The 20,306-nt window shown below is 43.3% G+C and overlaps 1 protein-coding gene and 1 long non-coding RNA gene across 2 annotated transcripts; one reads left to right on the top strand and one right to left on the bottom strand.

Moving 5' to 3' along the window:
• Positions 1 to 723: 723 nt before the first annotated feature.
• LOC311232311 lies at positions 724 to 5,284 on the bottom strand. The gene is made up of 4 exons (XR_014619935.1): positions 5,156 to 5,284; positions 4,796 to 4,978; positions 4,490 to 4,583; positions 724 to 845 (listed from the first exon to the last, which is right to left on the bottom strand). It is a non-coding gene; the product is annotated as an uncharacterized lncRNA (long non-coding RNA).
• Positions 5,285 to 5,649: 365 nt separating this feature from the next.
• rnf11a (ring finger protein 11a) lies at positions 5,650 to 19,316 on the top strand. The gene is made up of 3 exons (XM_084318066.1): positions 5,650 to 5,914; positions 16,277 to 16,446; positions 16,634 to 19,316. The coding sequence occupies exons 1-3, from the start codon at positions 5,819 to 5,821 to the stop codon at positions 16,803 to 16,805; spliced, it is 438 nt and encodes a 145-aa protein (XP_084174192.1). The 5' UTR covers positions 5,650 to 5,818; the 3' UTR covers positions 16,806 to 19,316.
• Positions 19,317 to 20,306: the final 990 nt, after the last annotated feature.

The following is a 20,306-nucleotide window of genomic DNA, read 5'->3' as shown; positions in this document are numbered from 1 at the left end:
AAGAAAATGTTCTACAGTTAACTTCTCTTGGAGACATGATTTTGACTATACACCTAGTTACGGTATCTGTGCAGAACATGTCACCAGAGCCCTTTTCACACTCTTCCAATGAGGAGGGGGCGGCTTCCCTGTACTTCATCAAAATATGAGCCGCCTGTGTGACGCAACTAATCCTGTAAACCTATCATGGTCACTATTGCCCTGTCTGCCACACTTTCATCCAGGAAATAACTGCTCATGTGAAACATTATTATAAATTGATACATCTAGTGATCTATGCATGAACATAATTTTTTTTTTCAGCTAATCTCTTAGTTATAACAATATTGTGTAAGCTAAGAAGTGTTGCGTTTGGGTGAAACATATTCACAGCAAAGCATTTAGGTGGTTAAGTTAACCGGCTTGGGGGAAGACATGCATCTCAATGAGGGCAAAGGTGTAGGGATGCTGCTGGGCCGTTTTCAGTACTTTATGGTTTTTGTTTTTTTTATGACGTCATAACCTACATCATGAGAATCTGTGCCTGGAATTGTTGGGGCTCCCCCTGTCGAGAGGTGCCTGTTGTGCAGGTTGAGGGAGTATAATTGTGTCACCTCTGTCTTGAGTGTTGAATTGCTGGAATGCACACTGAGGAAAGGCGTCTTGCCCGAAACATCCGTGTGGCTATACAGTATATTAAAAAGTCAAACTGGATTGCTGTCTTTTTTTATGATTCAGTACTTTATTGAACCTTTTTGTGGAAAAACCATAACAAACATTGTTATTCAATACAACACTTAGTGTTAAAAACATGTGTGGAGGTTGATCTTTAATCGTCTCTCCTCTGCTCTGGTGCTGAGGAAATCCTGGAGAGACAAAGGGAGAGAAATACAATAAATCATTGGCAATATAATGCAGTGGAGCTCCTCCACTGACAATGAATGAGATTTATTTTACAGTAGTCCTGGAACAGATAAATTTACCCGGATACCAATATTTTTGGACTGCCTTAGACCAGGGGTTCCCAAACTTTTCAGGCCGCGACCCCCAAATAACGGTGTCAGGAGGTAATTTTTTTTTAATAATATTCTTTATATATATATATAAATGGAAATGTATGGTTGAAACATGCAAACGTTCAAACGCACACACACTAATAAGCATTGGAGGCTTTTAACCAGGGCCGGACTGGGGAAATCATTCAGGCCAGGAAATATAGTGCAAAATATAGCCCCAGTCAGGCCACTTTTTAAGCAGGGGGTCTGGGGGTCCCCCACCAGGACATATTTTGTTACAAAGACTTCATTTCCTGCATTTTTATTTGTACCCTTTAAATGCCAGTGTTTGTGATGATGGCATCACAAATTATTGTTAAAAAACAGGCTAGCATATGTATGATTAGCAACAACACAGATTTTTATGGATTTTCAGTTTTTTTTGTAATTGAAAAAAATACAATCTTTTATTCAACTTCAGCCCTGATCATAACACCACATATTCATTTTATAATTCTAACCCTTTAAATGCCAGTGTGTGTGATGGCATATATTTGCAATATATCAAATGCAAAGTAGATTTTTCTGGGGGGGATTATTACAGGCTAGCATGTGTCAATGATTAGCAGTTTTTTGTAAGGGTCGCGCCTCCACCAATCACATGCGGCTCCCTTTGTGTGTGTGAAGGCGCAAGAGAGAGAGAGATAGTTCTCCAACTTGTGTGAGTTGCAGTGATCTCCTGGTTGTTCCCCACCTAGGTTATCTAACTATTGCGCTGGTGCAACTAAAAACACTGGCCTGGCCTGCTTCTAAGTTCAGTGGCCTGACTGCATAAATTCTCTTTTATTTAATTTTTTGACTTTTTTTTTATCATCTGGCGAGTTTGTCTTAGAGCATGGCGATAGAACGCCATGCAGGTAGTTTGCAGGCTGTTTGACGTGGAAATGGGCAAAGACACAGCTCGTCACGCTATTGGGCGCACATGTCACATGACCAGAAACGTCTGCCAGAAATGCGGTTACGGAAAGTATAGACGCGACCTGAATCCAATAGACTCGAGCATGCATTTCACTTGCTGAAGACAGAGCTGAAGGGGAAATGCCCCTAAGAACCAGCAGGAACTGAAGACAGTTCCAGTAGAGGCCTGGCAGAGCATCACCAGGGATGAAAACCCAGCGCCTGGTGATGTCTACGGGTTGCAGACTCCAGGCTGTCATCAACTGCATAGGATTCACAACAAAGTATTATTTAAAAGTGACCATTTTATTTATGGATTGTTAGTTTGTCCAATTACTTTTGGTCCCTTAAAAATGGGGTTGCACATGTAGAAGCTGTTGTAATTCCTACACTGTTCACCTAATCGATTAATTTTGATCTTGTTAAATGCTAAATTAAAATCCATTTACAGCCAAAGACATTATTATTTTTTATTTTTTTTAAGTTGATTATTTCCTCTTTTCAGATGGAAAGTTGACGTCTTCGTCTCGACCACCTCTGTCTCTACATCTGTACATCACAGCCTCTGAAACACCCGTCTCTACATTTGTACATCACAGCCTCTGAAGCACCTCTGTCTCTACACCTGTACATCACAGCCTCTGAAACACCGGTCTCTACACCTGTACATCACAGCCTCTGAAGCACCTCTGTCTCTACACCTGTACATCACAGCCTCTGAAACACCCGTCTCTACACCTGTACATCACAGCCTCTGAAGCACCTCTGTCTCTACACCTGTACATCAGTCTCTGAAACACCCGTCTCTACACCTGTACATCACAGCCTCTAAAACACCCGTCTCTACACCTGTACATCACAGCCTCTGAAGCACCTGTCTGTACACCTGTACATCACAGCCTCTGAAACAAAATTTCACAAAAATAAATTTTAGTATCTAGTATCACTAATAGTAATAACCTATAATGTTGAATTTGGTATAATCTACTCTAGTATCAAATGACCTATAATGTTGAATTGGGTATAATCTAGTATCACTAATAACCTAGAATGTTGAATTGGGTATAATTGAGTATCACTAATAACCTATAATGTTGAATTGAGTATCACTAAGAACCAAAAAATGAAGCTTGTCAGACATATAGTTATCATAAAAGCAATAAAAAAGTAAAATGGCAGAAAGGTTGAAGTAATGTTTTTTTCCATGGACACAGTGAATAAACAACACAGACACTGAGATGTAATTATTTAACTACCGGTTCTTATATTATTTATGAATGATGTTAACACTTTGATTGCCTAAGGTTAAATTCATGATATACCATCCGTTGCCAGCTCTATTTAACATGGAGAAGTTCCCCTTCTTTGCAGGGCTATAACTTTTTTAATTCTATTGCTAGATTGCCATTATTAGGGCCCATTCAAGGTCCTATATGTATTGTTCATGGTGTAGCAACGTTAAACTTTTTCATTCACATATTCATACTAAAATATGATCTAAAGTATAAGTATGTTTTCATCTCTTTCTGCAGCTTTCTCCAGAACGTGATTTATAGCCCCAAATACATTATATTGATGATGAAATACAGTTTGGTAGGAATCTGTGCGAGATCAAAAATTTCAATTGGACGTACTTCTAGAAGTTTCTACGTATCATCTGATATTGACCGGATGGGCGGGGGATAATTTATAATTCCGTGGGCAACGTTTTACCATTCATCTAATGTGGGTCAAATGTTCATCATAGCAGTTAGTGTCGAACACGGTAATATTACACGCTAAAACTCACCCCAGTCTCCGCGGGCCGTTGGGCGATCAGCGTGGGGTAGACAGTTTTTCATTATGGGATGTTGAAATACCCGGTCCATTTCCAGGTTGTATAATAATATATACATCCAAATCATGTTGTTTTTTCGAGTTATTTGCAGCGATCGATGTTCACTGTGTGAAGACTGAGTCTCTCTAACATTAGCGAGTGCCCGGACCACATATGGAGTGAGTCCTGCCGGGTTAAAGGTAACATCAGTTTTTTTCGATCTGCCGATCGGCCACCAGATGGCGGTCTTGAACCGCTAGAGGATTGAGAGGAGATCACACTTGTGTCTCAGGGCCCCGGAAAGGAAATATGATTCCGATCACAGATTTTTGAAATATTGATATCAAAGACGAGTTACGGCGTCTTCGGCAACTTGAGCATGGCGGGGAAGGACGCCTAAACTTGTCCTTTGGCAACTAAAATGTTAAAAGGAAAATAATAAGAGTAAAGGTTAGTTTACTTCCTGTTTGGGCAGAGCTGTTCGCCAGTGGAAACATTATCCAACTCTCTGCTAGGAGTGTGGTGTAACCATGAAGTATTTGTGTGTCTCCCAATGGATCTCACATTGATGACCAATTTCCTCCTATCATACAGTAATTGTGTGTGTGTGTGTGTGTGTGTGTGTGTGTGTGTGTGTGTGTGTGTGTGTGTGTGTGTGTGTGTGTGTGTGTGGTAAAATGTCACAATATTAGGAATGTCTCCTAATAAATGTGGTATCGTCTACCATGGAGCCATCTTGTACCTGCAGTGCCAGGTTCAGTTTCCTGGACAGAAGGACAGCATTCCTCATCAGAACTGAAGGCAATACTGGCTTGTGGTGCTAGTGAAGCTGCAGCCTGGTTGTACAGAAATTTGTTTAATGTTAGTTGTTTTTCATCTTCTCTTTTACAGTTTTCTTTTCACATTTTTGTTGTTATATAAAAATGATTGTGTGTATTTGTGTTCCGTCTGTGGTTATGTGTGAAGAGTTTATCAGGTACACAAATGATAAACGTGTATTAGTGTGGTCGTGGGTATGTTTACTGAAAGGGGGATTATATCTATTTACCTGAGTGTCACTTTGTGCCTAGGGTGGAGGACTTGTTTCCTGGACAGGATAGTCCTCCTCACCACAAAAGAAGGGCATGGCAGCTTGTTCTGGTAGTGGTGGATGTTTAGATTTCACTACCACTGAAGGGCGTGAGGATGGTATGGGTGGTGGAGGAGGAAGAGGATTGGCAGCAGCAGCAGCCTGAATTAATGGAGACATAGTATAGTGTTGGCTAATGTAGCATGACTTTTTTTTATTATTATAAATGTAGAATGATTTGTTATCAAGCCAAATCATTTCGCTATCCTAATAATGATGAATAGTCGATTCGAGAATTGTGTAGTCTGGTTCTTGTAAAATTGCGCATTGATAACTCACCATTTCTGGAGTCCACTGGAACAGGTGTGTGGAACGGGTGCATGGCATCACCGAAAGAAAGTAATATTTTCGGCTCACACCAGAACAATCTAAACATATTTACAGCGGCTGTCAACACCGGCGTCATAACGCAGACGTGTGGCAGAGGCGTGATCTTTAAACGTAGCCTGTGTGCGAAGACGCTCTCTGATTGGCTAGCTGTACAAGGCGGAAGAGACCCTTCGGAGCTAAACCAACCAGAGAGGGTCTTCGCTGTACGCGGCTAGCCAATCAGAGAGCGTCTTCGCACACCTAGGCTACGGAAAAGAATCACGTGTGGCAAAGTCCTAAACTTCCTGAATAATGTGACGTATTTCCGGCCGTTTTTGTAAACAAAACAACATAGCAAGCAGCTTGCTATATCAAATAACCAGACGAAATCCATGTCATTGAGAATTTTGACAGACATTGTATGCTAGCGTATTATTAGCTAGAGGTTTCGTCTGCCCGGCCGTTCAGTAAATACTTTTTCGTATTGATCGTTAAGATTCATGGTATAATGAGACAACTCGGCCAACTTAACTGAGTTAACGAAGAGTTCGTTCGCAAACGCAAATCCCACTACGGTCAAATTAAGTGCACATACTCGTTAGGTAAACTTGGGCTTTTGTGGGGCTCGGCTCAATGGGGAATTGCCTGTCTTTTCAAGGTGCCGACGACTTGTCTCTCCTAAACGAATCGGAGGCCAGTTTACCAGGAGAACCTCCACCGCCTTACCAGGTGCGCTGCTGAGGCATGACGATCACTTCACTTCATGCTATTAAGTTTACCAGCATAGTGCTGTCTGTGGCACCAGCCCCCAATTTGATCTTTTCATATTTTGTATCGTTACACTACGGCCATGACTTGCACACTATTTAACGTACGTTCTGTATTTCTCGCACAGCCTTTCAATTAAATGTCAATCATTTGTCAGTATTGAACATAACGTTAAATACAGGGCTACCCAATATGAACCAAACAGACCCCCCCCCCTTTTTTAAACATTGCCTGGCATTGTTTACAAGTAACATAACAGGCCATACTTGTACTGATCTCTTTAGTATTGAGACACTTCAATCCAATCCAATGTGACAAAGTGTGTTTTAGCCTTCAAAAACCATGTCCTCAAAAAAGGAAGCTCACAGTATAATCAGATACAAATGTTTATGAGTTCCATATGCCAGTTACACATGTAAACAGCTCTAATAATAGCACAAGGCATATGGAATTCATGTACGATGTGCAGTCTGTTTGCAACCATTTCCCCAGTAGAATATGAATGTTTGAAATATACTAGGGCTGTCAGAAGAACGATTTTCAATATTCAAATGTCATTCGAATTAGAAAAATATATATGAATTCAACTGCCAGTCGAATGAAAAAAAAAATAAACACATTGATATGACATGAACTGAAAATGCATAACTGGTTTGTGCTTGTAAAAAAATAAATAAAAAAAAATCCTGCAATACAAGCCAATGCATTTACAAAGCACAGCCCAATGCCTAACAATTGTTTTCTAATGGTGCCACCCATAATAAGCAAATACAACAGACAATGAACTTGTTAATTGTAAGCATTTTATGCTTGCTTTGATGTGGTCAAATTTTATAATTAATTAAATAAAAATGGCCTCATTTCAGCCTATTCATTGTCAAATGGTATTATTAGGGACAACTGACAGCCCTAGATTATACTGTGAGCTTCCTATTTTGGAAAAGGACATGGGTCATCGTTTTTGAAGGCTAAAATACATGCCTTGTTGGACTGGAGCCTGTTGAAAGGATGCAGCACAGTCTTGTGTTAATCATTACTTTGGCGATCAGTGAAATTATAGTCTGTACTAGACAACATCATGCCAGACAATTAAATAGGGCCTGGGTTAAAAAAAAATGTAATGGGCCCTCCAACACAAGAGACACAGGGTAGAAGGTGCAAACACATATCAGTTTATTGAAGAGGGTTGGCAAGATGGTACTAGCCAGTGCAGATGGAAGTAATTCATGACAGGGGCTCTATGCTATGTGTGTGTGGAGATGGCAGATTTATCCTGTGTGCATTGTTACCTGATGCACAACAGGTGCACAGCTACCCCTGCTCCCAGGTCTAATTACTGTGACCCAGGGCAGGTGTGGCTGCTTAAATCAGTCATCCCCACACACCACATACCCCCTAACCTCGTTCCCAGTTTCATCTCCTCCGTGAGATAAAGCCTGGTAAAGAACTACTGCCGAAAGTGTGTATGGGGTAGAATTTCCGGTGTATGTACTTCCCCTGGAAGCTGCCTCCGAACGGACCACACTTTCCCGGTAGTCATGTAGTAAATTCTTCAGGCAAAGCTGTTGCAGTGGCAGGGTTCCCACGGTACCTGGAAAACATGGAATTAATTTTTTCATTTTCCAGGTATGGAAAGGCATGGAAACTGAGCAAAAGTGAACACTTACATGGAAATAGAAACAGTTGTCCTGGAAAATTGTATTGGATGATGTGTAAAATAGTAATAAAATTAAACTATTGAGCACAAAATTAAGATGAGTTTATAAAAACCCTTTACATGTGAACAGCTTTTACTGTAGATAGAAATGGATGGCATCCTATATGGTATATTGGATGTTGGAATTTGATGCAGGCAACTTGGTGATATGGACTTTAAAAGTATAGTTTTGGATTGGTGGACTTCAGGAATAATAACGTTACTCGCGATCTCAATAGAAGGGTCAAATACATGCATTTCCCAGCCAACACGGGAGCCTTGACATCTACAGTGAAACTTCTTTTTTATCAACGTTAGTTAGTAAGCAGTGCAATCTTGCTAACTAGCTAGCAACTTGAGTTTGTTTTGAATTTGGATTGTGTTAACACTTCGACGACCGTTCGGCGCCGTCTAATATGGTGCTAGAGGACCAAGGTTTGTCAACAAACCTATGTGTCTTTGTAGAGCTATATCTATACTTTATACAGTATTGCTATCTGTCCATTCTCATTGTCACTTTCGTCTCATATATTTTCTGGGAAGCTAGTTATGGCACTAAAGGCTACTAATGTTATATTCAACGGCATTTCTGTTGTATATATGCTAATGAAATAAAACAAACTGCTTATGATCCGGACTATTCCAGAGCATCTATGGATGAAATGGGGGCGGCGGGGAACGCCGATTAGTATTATTGATTACCAATAGAGTGTCCGTGCAAGTAGCCACATTCACAGATCGATTGCTTGCGTTGCACAGCAAGCTCCAATCCAGCTATAATTTAGGCGAAAAGGGTCTTACCGTCAGGACGTGTGATAGCCGGCAGCATTTCCCTGTTATCGATCGGCATCTGGTAGATCGATATGTCCATTGGCTGATCATAAATCCACTTATTCCAGGCTGAAATCTGTGCTTCGAAACGTGATCAACGGTGCAGGCTCTTTGTTTGGGATCAGGCTAATATGAAACGCCCCTAGACGGTAAAAGAATTTTTTTTCCCATTCGCCCACAATGATACTGCAGTGGAGCAATGGCGCCCCTAAGAGGATCTGGCCGGTATTGCATGCTCGCGTTTCCACAGAGGCGGGTAGATCTGCAGAGTCGGTCGGCGATCTCGATCCGGTTATTAATATGGAATAAAACAATAACAACTGGCCACGGCTATATACGTGCCTCTGGTCCACAACGCATGGCACCGAAACACGTATATATACGTGGACGGTCCTTAAAGTGTTAATGAATAGTTTTTCATCTACAGCTTGTTGCATTATTTCATGCATTGATATTATCAATAAGACATAATCTCTAAGCATTTACAATGTAGACTTGACTGGCACATCTTTTAAATCAAGTAAGTAGTCAGGTGTCCTAGGGGGTTGTGTGTGTAAGGGGAGGGGGGCGCGGATGGGGGCGGAAAGCTTCAGGGACCTATAGATCATCACTTAATATGGTACCTGGAAAATCGGGAGGTAGCATGGAAAAAAATGTCAAGGCAAGCGTGGGAACCCTGAGTGGCTTAAACGAGGAAATATTGTGCACTTCACACATTTCTATAATTGTTTTGTTGAAACCGGAAAGCCTGTAGCCTGTACTTCCGGTACTCCCGTTTACACACTTTAGGATGCATATCTTTACCAGCCTACATACCCCCAACACCAAACTGAGGCCAGGGTGAATCCTTAGGTTACACACAGTGTTTTTTTATACGTTTTTTAATACGTTTGCTGTCCCTTTTACATAGAAATGCCGTTTTTGGCGGATACGTTGTGGCCCTACTGAAAACGCTAAATTGTGTTTTCCGTTTTCGAGTAGCGCCAAAACTCGCCGACAACATGTTGTGTAATCTGCACGGAGCCGTTGTTGCGAAAACGCCCATGCGCAGTAGATACCATCTGCGTGCCCTTCCGGTGACAACAGAGCTGTCCTAAATAGCTGCAGCTACCATGTGTTGTCAAGTTATTGTTATAAGGACCCCAGTCCAAGCTACAACAGTCTGCATTCCCTTAACAATTGTTTGTATTGAGCCGTATTGTATTGTACCCATTATGCAATATGTTAAATAAAGTTTACATCCATTCATTCTGCTAGCATTACCGATTGCATGAGCAGCTGGCTAACGTTAGCTATCAGACCCTGTTAGCTCAGAGCTCCTCTTTCAATCAAGTCAAGTCAAGTCAAGAGTTTTAATTGTCACGGCATACAGGTATACAATGAAATGCGGCTGGTCTTGCCCGCGACGATGTGCAGTACAGTGGTACAACATATAATAGAATCCAATAAAAATAGAGTGGTACAACATATTAATAGAATCCAGTAAAAAACAACAGTGCAATAAACAGGTACATGGTGTGCCATCTCGGTATCTGTACATAGTATTTACAGAGCATATAGGACATGCTAGGTAGCTTTAGTAGTGCAATACACTGTTCCTGATGTTATACTAATTTAAAGTGGCCTTTCCTCTGGCCATAAGTGTGCGTATGTGCGGCATGAGTGTTAAAGTGGCTGCTAGTGTGTGAGCGTGCTCAGCGTGCGTGTCGTGTATGTGCTTGTGTGTGCTTGTGTGTGGATAGTTCAGTTTCTGTGTCTCTCAATGTTCATTGTTCAAGGCTCTGATGGCCTGGGGGAAGAAGCTTAGCCTAAGCCTCTCCGTCCTAGTAGCTGGGGTTCGCAGGCGTCTGCCTGACCTCAGCAGCTGGAACAGGCTGTTATTGGGGTGGTGGGGGTCTTTCATTATCCTGCAGGCTCTGGATTTGCACCTCTTGTTGTATAGAGCCTGCAGGGGAGGTAGCGCAATACCCGTGGTACGCTCGGCTGAGCGCACCACTCTCTGTAGGGCCTTCTTGTCCTTGTTCCCATACCAGGCAGTGATGTTTCCGGTCAAGATGCTCTCTACAGCTCCTGAGTAGAAGGACTGGAGTATCTTCCCCGATACTCTGAACTTCCTTAACTGTCTCAGGTGGTAGAGGCGCTGCTTCGCTTTCTTTACTACTGTGTCTATGTGTGTTGACCATGTCAGATCCTCTGAGATGTGGACCCCCAGGTACTTGAAGCTGCTCACCCTGTCCACGGTAGCCCCGTTAATCATCAGTGGTGTGTGTGTCTCCTGCTGTCCTCTCCTATAATCCACGATCAGCTCCTTGGTTTTACCAATGTTCAGGAGCAGGCTGTTGTCCTGGCACCAACGTTCCAGTACCTCAACCTCCTCTCGGTAGGCCTTCTCGTCGTTGTCCGAGATCAGCCCCACCACCACCGTGTCGTCGGCAAACTTCACTATGGAGTTGGAGCTGAACTTGGCCACACAATCGTGTGTGTAGAGTGAGTACAGCAGGGGGCTTAGAACACAGCCCTGGGGGGACCCGATGCTCAGGGTGATGGTGTTGGAGGTCTGACCCCCCACCCTGACCGCCTGGGGTCTTTCACTCAGAAAGTCCAGTACCCAGGCGCTCAGGGCGGAGCTCAGACCTAGCTCGATCAGCTTGTCCACCAGTCTGGTGGGGACTATGGTGTTGAACGCTGAGCTGTAGTCAATGAACAACAGTCTCACATAGCCCCCCTTCTGACGGTCAAGGTGGGAGAGAGTGCTGTGCAGTACCTGGGAGACCGCGTCGTCAGTGGACCTGTTTGTCCTGTATGCAAATTGCATAGGGTCCATATCACTGGGGAGAGAGGCACAAATGTGGTCCTTGACCAGCCTCTCGAAACATTTCATGACCACAGAGGTGAGTGCCACCGGTCTGTAGTCATTTGAGCATGTTGGGGAGGGTTTCTTCGGTACAGGGATGATGGTAGACATCTTGAAGCAGGCAGGGACTACTGACTCCGCCAGGGATTGATTATATATGGCGGTAAACACCGGGGCAAGCTGGTTTGCACAGGACTTAAGTATGCGTCCTGTTATACCATCTGGACCCGCAGCCTTCCTGGTGTTCACCTGCATAAATGCTCTTCTCACACTGTGTTCCGACAACGAGAGAGCGCCCCCGCCCCCCCGCGGTTGCCCCCCCCCCCTCCACAACAGCCGGTGCGCCAGTGACGTCACTAGCCGGAGAGCCAGCAGCGCCACTGTCTACACCGAACCGAGCGTAGAAGGAGTTGAGTTTGTCCGCGAGAGAGGCGTCGTCGCTCCCCATTTCGGGGGCGCTGACTTTGTAGTCAGTTATTGTCTTCAGTCCCCTCCACAAGCCTCTTGTGTCGTTTTGTGCCATTTGTGTCTCCAGTTTCTCAGCATATGTCCTCTTAGCAAGTTTAACAGCCTTGCGCAGAGTGTAGACTGAAGCCTTGTACTCTTCCATATTTCCTGACTCTCTGCCCAGGTTATAAGCCGTGGTGCGTGAGTTCAGGGCTGTTCTTATAGTGCTGTCCACCCAAGGTTTCTGGTTTGGGAAAACCCGCGCCTTCTTTGTGAGGACAATACCGTCTGCCACAGTTGATATGTAACTCACAACGTTATCAGCGTACTCGCTGACGTCACTGGCGCTTCCTTTAAACATGTCCCAGTCTGTATCCTCGAACGCATCAGGGAGCGCGGCCTCTGATTCGTCAGACCACTTTTTTGTCTCACGTGACACGACGACGTCACGCGATCTTTGTTTGTATGCTGGGATTTAAAAAATGGAGTTGTGATCGCTCGCGCTTGCAGAGCCCATCAGTGGCGGAGCCGCTACAGCCTTGTAGCCAGCTTTGAACGGGGTGTAACAGTGGTCGAGTGTGTTTCCCCCTCTTGTGGAGCAGGCGATGTGCTGAAAAAAGGTCTTAACAAGCATTAAACAAAATGGCCCAGTCATCTATTCACCTTTGTTTAATACACACAGCGTTGTCTCTAATGTTATCTAGCTACTGATAGCTCCCGATATCATCAGTTTGGTGCTGGGTGGTTAACGTGAGCTAGCGTTAGCTTCTAGCCACAATGCTATACTGTTATACTGGCATATTCCTGTCACGTTAGCATGTAGCTAATAATGTAGCTAACAATCCTTGCCGATCCTTTTTGAGACTAAACTATCCGCTCTTGGTGGTCACTTGTGTTGATGTTAGTTTTGTTTCATCAACAAATGAGAGGCAGAACACACAGTGAATGTATCCGTTTTGTTTATTGCACTTTGCTGAAAAAGAAGTGCTACATTGGGTAAATAGGCAAAGATGGCGGCGCCCGCCTTGTTGACATTTTCTTTGCAGGAAGTGTATTGGCACATTCAAGTTCTGATTGGTTGAAAATTGCCTTCATGTTCGCCACCTACTGCCACCTACTGCTTTGGCAGTGTACTACATCACTGTGCTCAGGTGACAAAACGAAAGTGTGACTCGCCTCCCGCTACGTTGCGGCGAAACTCATATGAAAACGAAACGAAAGTCTAACCGCAGCTTAACCCTCCCCACTCCCCCCTCCCCTTCCACCCAACCAATCCCCCCAAAAAAGGCTGAACACCAGACTCTGATACAGGGTTCCCATAACTAAAATAAACAAAACAGTCCTCTTTTCAGGGACGGATGGCCCTGGAACAGTTCAGTCAGTGTGGCGACACTCCCAGGAGTTGCTTGGAAGGGTGGCCAGGCTGGTGGGCTGCTGAAAACTCTCCCCAGAGTGACGATGCACCCTTCCCCCTCCTCCCTTTCGGAGCAAGGACTGGACTGCTGCACTAGCTTGCAGAGGTATAGCTGGGCATTGGGCTCTAAGGGGCCTTTCTCACTCACCCATTCGGTTCGAATCAGCGCCCCCGGGGACGGGGGGGAGTGTTCTCACTCAGACGGACACACCCCTTTTGGGATCGAACCGGCGCTGATTCGTTTTACCCCCCGCTGAACCTGGGACGGTTGGAATAGGTGGTTTCGGATGCGGGCCAGTGGGAGCGGGGGGCGTGACACACACAACGTCATTACTGTAAAGGCCTCTGCATGCTACAGAAACTGCAAAGCAACTGCAACACAACATCGACAAAGCAACAGTGTTTTAGACACTCTGCCTTTATGCTTCTGCAACATCGACGCGCAAAGTTAGTTTAACTAAAGTTAGTTTAGGTTCGTGTTAACATTAGATAATGTACAAAATAAACGTATTTCCGGTGATTTTAGACGTCGCTCTTTTATTTTGAAAACCCCCGACCGGAAGTGTTATAGTGTCTGTTGCTAGCAGCTTAACTTTCTGTGCTTTTCGAGCTAACGTTACCGTAACATCATTAGTTTCCAATGGAGAGGACCTCGGCTCACATGCAGCTCAAACTACCTATTGGAATAAATTAATTGATTGATGTTTAACTTGTCCCTGTGTGTGTCCAGTCATTTCGACTAGCAAACGTTGTATTTAACGTTACCTCAGGACGGATACCATTGTATTTACTTGGTTAGCTATGTAGCTAATGTGGATAGCATTTTGAATAGACCCAATGCTAGCTGGCTGGCTACAGCTTTATTTACTAAATTATGGAGGCTTTTTAATCGTCAAGGTAAGAGAGGATTTGTCATGATCAACTGAAGGCGTATGCTATGGAACAATATGTGCTTGGGTTTTCAGAAAAAGGCGAGCTATGTGCCGCTAATTATTTAGCGTCAACGCTGGAAACAACAATGGAGGACGATATTCTCTGCGGGACTAATATTATTCTATGACAGCCCCGCCCCCATTCGCTAACCAACCAATCACTGCTACGCAATATCAACGCAACGGTTGTTTAGGTTAGATTTGAGGGACATGTACGCAACGTCCAAGCAACACAGTCTACAAGACCCTCTAAAACAACCGCGCTGAAATCGCGCCGATGTTGTGTTGCAGTTGCTCTGAAGTTTCTGTAGCATGCAGAGGCCTTAATGCTTTTCATGCTTGCTTGTATTTTGGGCAGATAAAACCAAACAGCAACAACTGGACAATACCCACAAAAACGATATTTATGGGCAATTTGAGAGTTCAGACCGCAACCAAACAAGCATGTGGAGCCTCACAGCTCAGTGGATGAAAACATGAAGCCACGTTACAAACAGCACTTCCCTGGCTCGCATTAGGCCTGGCAATTTTGTTTGCCATGCTATGTCTATACATTGGTTTCTTGTTCAATGCATTTATTTCTATTAGACCAGTGGTGCCCAACCAGTCGGCCGTGGTCGACCAGTAGATCAATGACATGGAATATAATTGCCACGAGCGATGGGATAATGTGCTGAACAGGCTAAGCTAACTAGCGTTAGCTGTTAGCTTAGCGTTTGCCACAATGCTATACTGTTATACTGGCATATTCCATTCATGTTAGCATGTAAGCTAACAAAATCAGCGCCGACGAGACTAAACTCAGCTTTTGGTGTTCAATTGTGTTGATGTTAGTTTTGTTTCATCAACAAATGAGAGGCAGAACACACAGTGAATGTATCCGTTTTGTTTATTGCACGTTCTTTGCTGAAAAATAAGTGCTACAGGCTATACTAGACTAGGCTAAGCTAACTAGCGTTAGCCGTTAGCTTAGCGTTAGCCCTGGGAAACGCTCAAAAGCGAACTCTACAACACCATCCATTCGTGATAAAATGGGGTGGGTTATATTGACAAGGCTTGACAACAGAGGTTCAAATATAACTTCATATTTCTCAGTCCTTGCCCCACAATGGTGGAATGAACTACCCAGTTAGGACAGCCGAATCCCGTCCAATCTTTCGCCGTCGACTAAAGACTCACTTCTTCAACCATTATCTGAAATGATTATAAATAAAAAAAAAAAAACCTAACCCTGACTAACCTTACTGTCATGCACTTGTCCTAATAAACTAACCTACACTGTAACACGCAACACTTGATGAACATTGTTACTCAGCTGATAGAGTTGTACCCTTCTTGCTGTCTTGTTGTACAGAACTTGTAAGTCGCTTTGGATAAAAGCGTCAGCTAAATGACTAAATGTAAATGTAAATGTATATTTATTGGTTATTTGTTCATTTTATATCAGCATCCAGTCTCCGCCTTCGTGTTAAGACACTTCCTGTTTACATTTTCGAACGTGACATCATCGCCTACGGCAAGCGTAAACGCTCAAAACGCAAACCGTAAACAGAACCCGGAGCGAACCAAGACTGAAGTGTGTACACAAACTAGAGGGGGGAGAGGGAGGGGGGAAGTTCGCATCAGATCTCGGAACGGGCTAGAACGGAATGGAATGGAAACTAATGGGTGAGTGAGAAAGGCCCCTTAGAGGCTGCTTGGAGGGGCAGCTAGGCAGTTGTGGTAGCTGCTCTTCTGCTTCCTAGAGGGAGAGCTGGACCAGGAACCCTTGTGGCTTGGAAGCCGTCGGTCGGCTCAGCTGGAAGAGGCTGCTGCTTGGCTGTTGTAAGGCTGGCTGTCATCCAGTATGCCTACTGGTTGGCCCTCCTGTGCTGGAAACGCCCCACATTGGGCGCTACTGTGTAGATCCACAGGTCACCGAAGTGGCTTTCGAAGGGGCTCTCCAGCACAGAGACGGCTAAACCAGATAGGTTGGTAGATGGTGCAAACACATACCAGTTTATTGAAGAGGGTTGGCAAGATGGTACTAGCCAGAGCAGATGGAAGTAGCCATCATGACAGCTGGCTTAAATCAGCCATCCCCACACCACACCTTCCCTGATGTTTGATGAAAGATATTGTATGCATCTGCTCCCCATCTCTCAACCAGGAACGTACCCACCAGCCGGTGTACCACCCCACCCCCGGTGAGAGCCGCCTGGCCAGCCAGCTGACTGAAGAGGAGCAGGTCCGCATCGCCCAGCGCATCGGCCTCACCCAGCACCTGCCCAGAGGCATCTTTGACCCAGGCTCTGAGCCGTCTGATAGAAAGGTTAAAGAGTGAGTGAAGATTACAAATATTTACCCCCTCAACCCCCACCACAAAAAAATAAGATTTATAAAGGTTCATTATGTGGACACTTTATTGACATGGTCTAATGTTACCAAGACAAAAAAAAAAGTTGTATTCATCTCTGAAGGGGAAGAACGAGAATGAGAAGGCTTGTATGTGTTTCTCTACCCCTAGGTGTGTGATCTGCATGATGGATTTTGAGTATGGGGACCCCATTCGGTTTCTGCCCTGTCTCCACATCTATCACGTGGACTGCATTGACCCCTGGCTGCTGCGCTCCTTCACCTGCCCCTCCTGCATGGAGCCTGTAGACGCAGCCCTGCTCTCCACTTACCAAACCAGCTGAGCAGCCCCCGGGAGCCGCTCCAGCCTAAGAATCAAATGCACCTTATTAACCCAAGCTGTTCCAGCCGGTCCCAGCCCCTCAGACAGTTAGCCAAGGAGAGGTGGGGTTCATGCAGATAATGGTTGCAGTGTGTTGTGATGCATACACATACTGACAAAAGGTGCCATGTGTTACACTGTTTGGATGCGATGTGGGTATATCTGTGCTTAGGAAGGTCTCTGCCTTTAGGAGACAGTGCCAAACATGTTAAATGAAGGATAAAAAGAATACTATACAGTTAACTAGATTTTACTGCATTCTTAAGTTACTTTTGGATGATGACAGACATTAGGGACTTTTGATGTTTGTAATCATTTAAGGTATGTGTGGCAACTTAACTTCCCCCACAATCATCTCCCTTTCCAGACCAAAGGTGCTATAGGTGACATTAGACATAGAGAAAGTTCAAGTAATACCTCTTATCTGGTTGGTCAAACGGCAGCTCTTGACCATAACACTGCAGCATCAGCCCATGACCATAACACTGCAGCATCAGCCGATTAGCGGAACGATTAATCACCAGACCGCTAACATCACTGTCTATTAGAACAGAAAGCAGAGGTCTTGAGTCACATGACTTGGACTTGAGTCTCAGTTTTTATGATATGGGACACGCAACTGGACATTGACTTTTACACCTATGCCTTGTGTCTTAACTTGGTGGACTTGAGCCTTACGACTTGGTAAGATTTGACACCTCCCCCAAGCCCAACAGATACAAAAATTTGCCATAAAAAGGTCTACAGCAAATCAACTCGCAACTTTCCTGCATGTTATGTTATATTATTCCACCTGTAAGTGGCACCTACCACGGTTTGCAAGCAGACAGAGGAGAACTAGGGTGTGTTCTTTTTGCTTATTTTACATCCCGCTCCCCTTCTCTTCCTGGCCTCCTTTAAGTGAGCCCTCTATCGTATTATGGTTAGGCTTTCTGTTTCTCTGAGCAAAGGCGAGTGGTTGAGGGAGGGGAACAAGAACACACAGCAGTCATGTCATTAGGGCTTGAGTGGAGGACATGTGCAGGCTACATCTCTTTATATCACTGATCCAGGTTAAAATGCCATTGCAGACCCGGTATATAACACATTAAGACATGTTTAGGACACGAAACCCAATGTTTCAGACTGACGTGACTTGAGACTTGCCTGTTTTGACTTGGGACTCGAGTGTTAAGACTTGAGAGACTTATTTGTGACTTGCAAAGCTACGACTTGGTCCTACCTCTGGCAGAAAGAGCAGGACGCAGAAAGGAATTACTGTCTTCTGAATGAGACGCATATGGCCTTGAATGTCTCTCTAAATGAAGCATAGGGCTCTTTACTGGAATGACGATCACAGAAGAGTGTACAGACAATTCTTTTTTATTATTATTTTTAGATATGAGATGCACATCCCATTCATGTTTACATCGTCATAAGTCAAAAACATTCTTAAGAGATTTTAGATGACAGTATTTATTATTTAGTGAGTCAGGGTTTGGGTTGTAGCATGTAGTATACTTCTAGGCTGCCTTTATAAACGTCGGTCTGTTTTTTGCCTTTCCATGATATGGATCCTATCCTCTGCTTTAGCTTGACCATGTGCTGTCTACTTTATTACTGAGCTTAGTCATAACTATGCTGTGTTTTAATCTTGTTCATGTTTACTATCTGTGACCTTTACAAAGACACATGCTGTGCAATCTCTCTCAAAGCACCTAGGGATACCCCTGCACTCTGTAGCTTATAGTATAGTTATGCATGCGTGTGTGTATAGGTGGTAGATGTGTTATTGTGTGTGTGTTTTCCCTCTTATTAAATTAATCTGCCATTAATTCAACCATCGTTGGCAAGATTTGAGTCAACATGAACCCTCAACTCAATCATACACCTAGTTGTACGTACCTACATGAATTTTGTCTGAAATAGTGTTGAGTATATATTGAATCTTGTATTATGTTGATGACCTGCCAACAGAAAGTGAGAACTCCCTACTAATGCTTTTGGATTTTTAGTTTTTGGAATGAGCTGATAATAACTGTTGTGTATATATAGCACAAACAACTAACGTTGTGGAAGAGTAGATGCAATACCAGGACAGGATGATGGGCTGTAGTGAAATGTGTGGTTAAAATCTTGAATGTAAAGTAACCGTACCATTTTGTTGTGGTTTTAAATAATGCTTGGTTAGTATTTGAATATGAAATCTTATAAATGACAATAAGAAGGCTGTCATGTCTTTCTAGGTCCAAGTGAGCTAAATCGTGTGAAGTACAATCATTTCTTATTATGTGACTTTCTCTTTTAGTTGTCCTCTAGATGGCGCTGGATAGTGTGAAACCAGTGCTGATTTGTGTGTGGCCTCTGAAAGGTCTCTAAGCCAGAGATCTGGTTTGGCCGCTGTTACAATCATGATATTCAGATCTTGTTTTTTGATGTGTGCTTACAAAAGCACAGCTTTTAGGAAAATTGTCAAACCACAATAAAAATGGATACCAAATTCTACCTGTTTGTGATCTGTTGTGTATCTGCAAGTAAGTTGAACGCACTGTGGCTTAACTAAGATTAATTTCTAACATAGGAAATGTGAATCCCGGGCCGTATTTTATTATTATTTTATTCTTAGGCTTATTTTATTCTTAGGCAATTTCTTAGTTTTGTCTACCTACATCATGTTTACTGTGAGCGATTTGTAGTGCCAAATTTCCCTCTGGATGATTAAAGTATTTATATTCTATTCTATTAAAGCTAATGTAAAATAAATAATGACAAATCCTTACTGGGAAGACCGCTACAGTTCTAGATAATGTTTCCTTAAAGGGGCTCTTCACCAGAAAGCAATGCTGATTTATTTTGCACATTATCTCACACACATCCAAAACCTCAAAACTGAATATGGCCACCAGTGATGTCATTAGGGACATCAAATCTGTGTGTTGTGGTAATTACAACTCCATGAAATTATGCAATAACCATAGCTTGTCTTATATGGCCTGCTACCTTGTAATTTTGTTGAGCTGTAATGAACACAACACAAGGATGCAATGTCACCTACAGTATGACATCACTGGTGGCCATATTCAAACAAATTTACTCTCAATAACTGTCAACTAAATGAATGTGTGCAAAACTGTTTAGAGTTTGTCAATGTGTGACATGTGCAAAATAAATCACCATTACTTTTTGGTGAAGTTAATATACTTGTGTATAACTTACAGTATATAGATATGTAAACTTTTATTTAATGATACATGTTCCATATCATTTAGTACAAATCTATTGGTACATATGATGTATTCTGAAGGTTTTTGACTCTATAATTAAAATTGCCATACCAGACGCAACAACAACAACACTGTGCTTCACAACACATACCCACACACAACAAGAACACTGCTTCACAACACATACCTACACAGAACAAGAACACTGCTTCACAACACATACCTGGGTCATTATACGAAAGCTTGCCATTTTGTGTCCC

This window comes from Notolepis coatsorum, assembly GCF_963971535.1.
Source record: "Notolepis coatsorum genome assembly, chromosome: 7".
Taxonomy (NCBI): Eukaryota; Metazoa; Chordata; class Actinopteri; order Aulopiformes; family Paralepididae; genus Notolepis; species Notolepis coatsorum.
The sequence above is the reverse complement of the archived record's forward strand: the minus strand, read 5'-3'. Positions and strand labels throughout refer to the sequence as shown.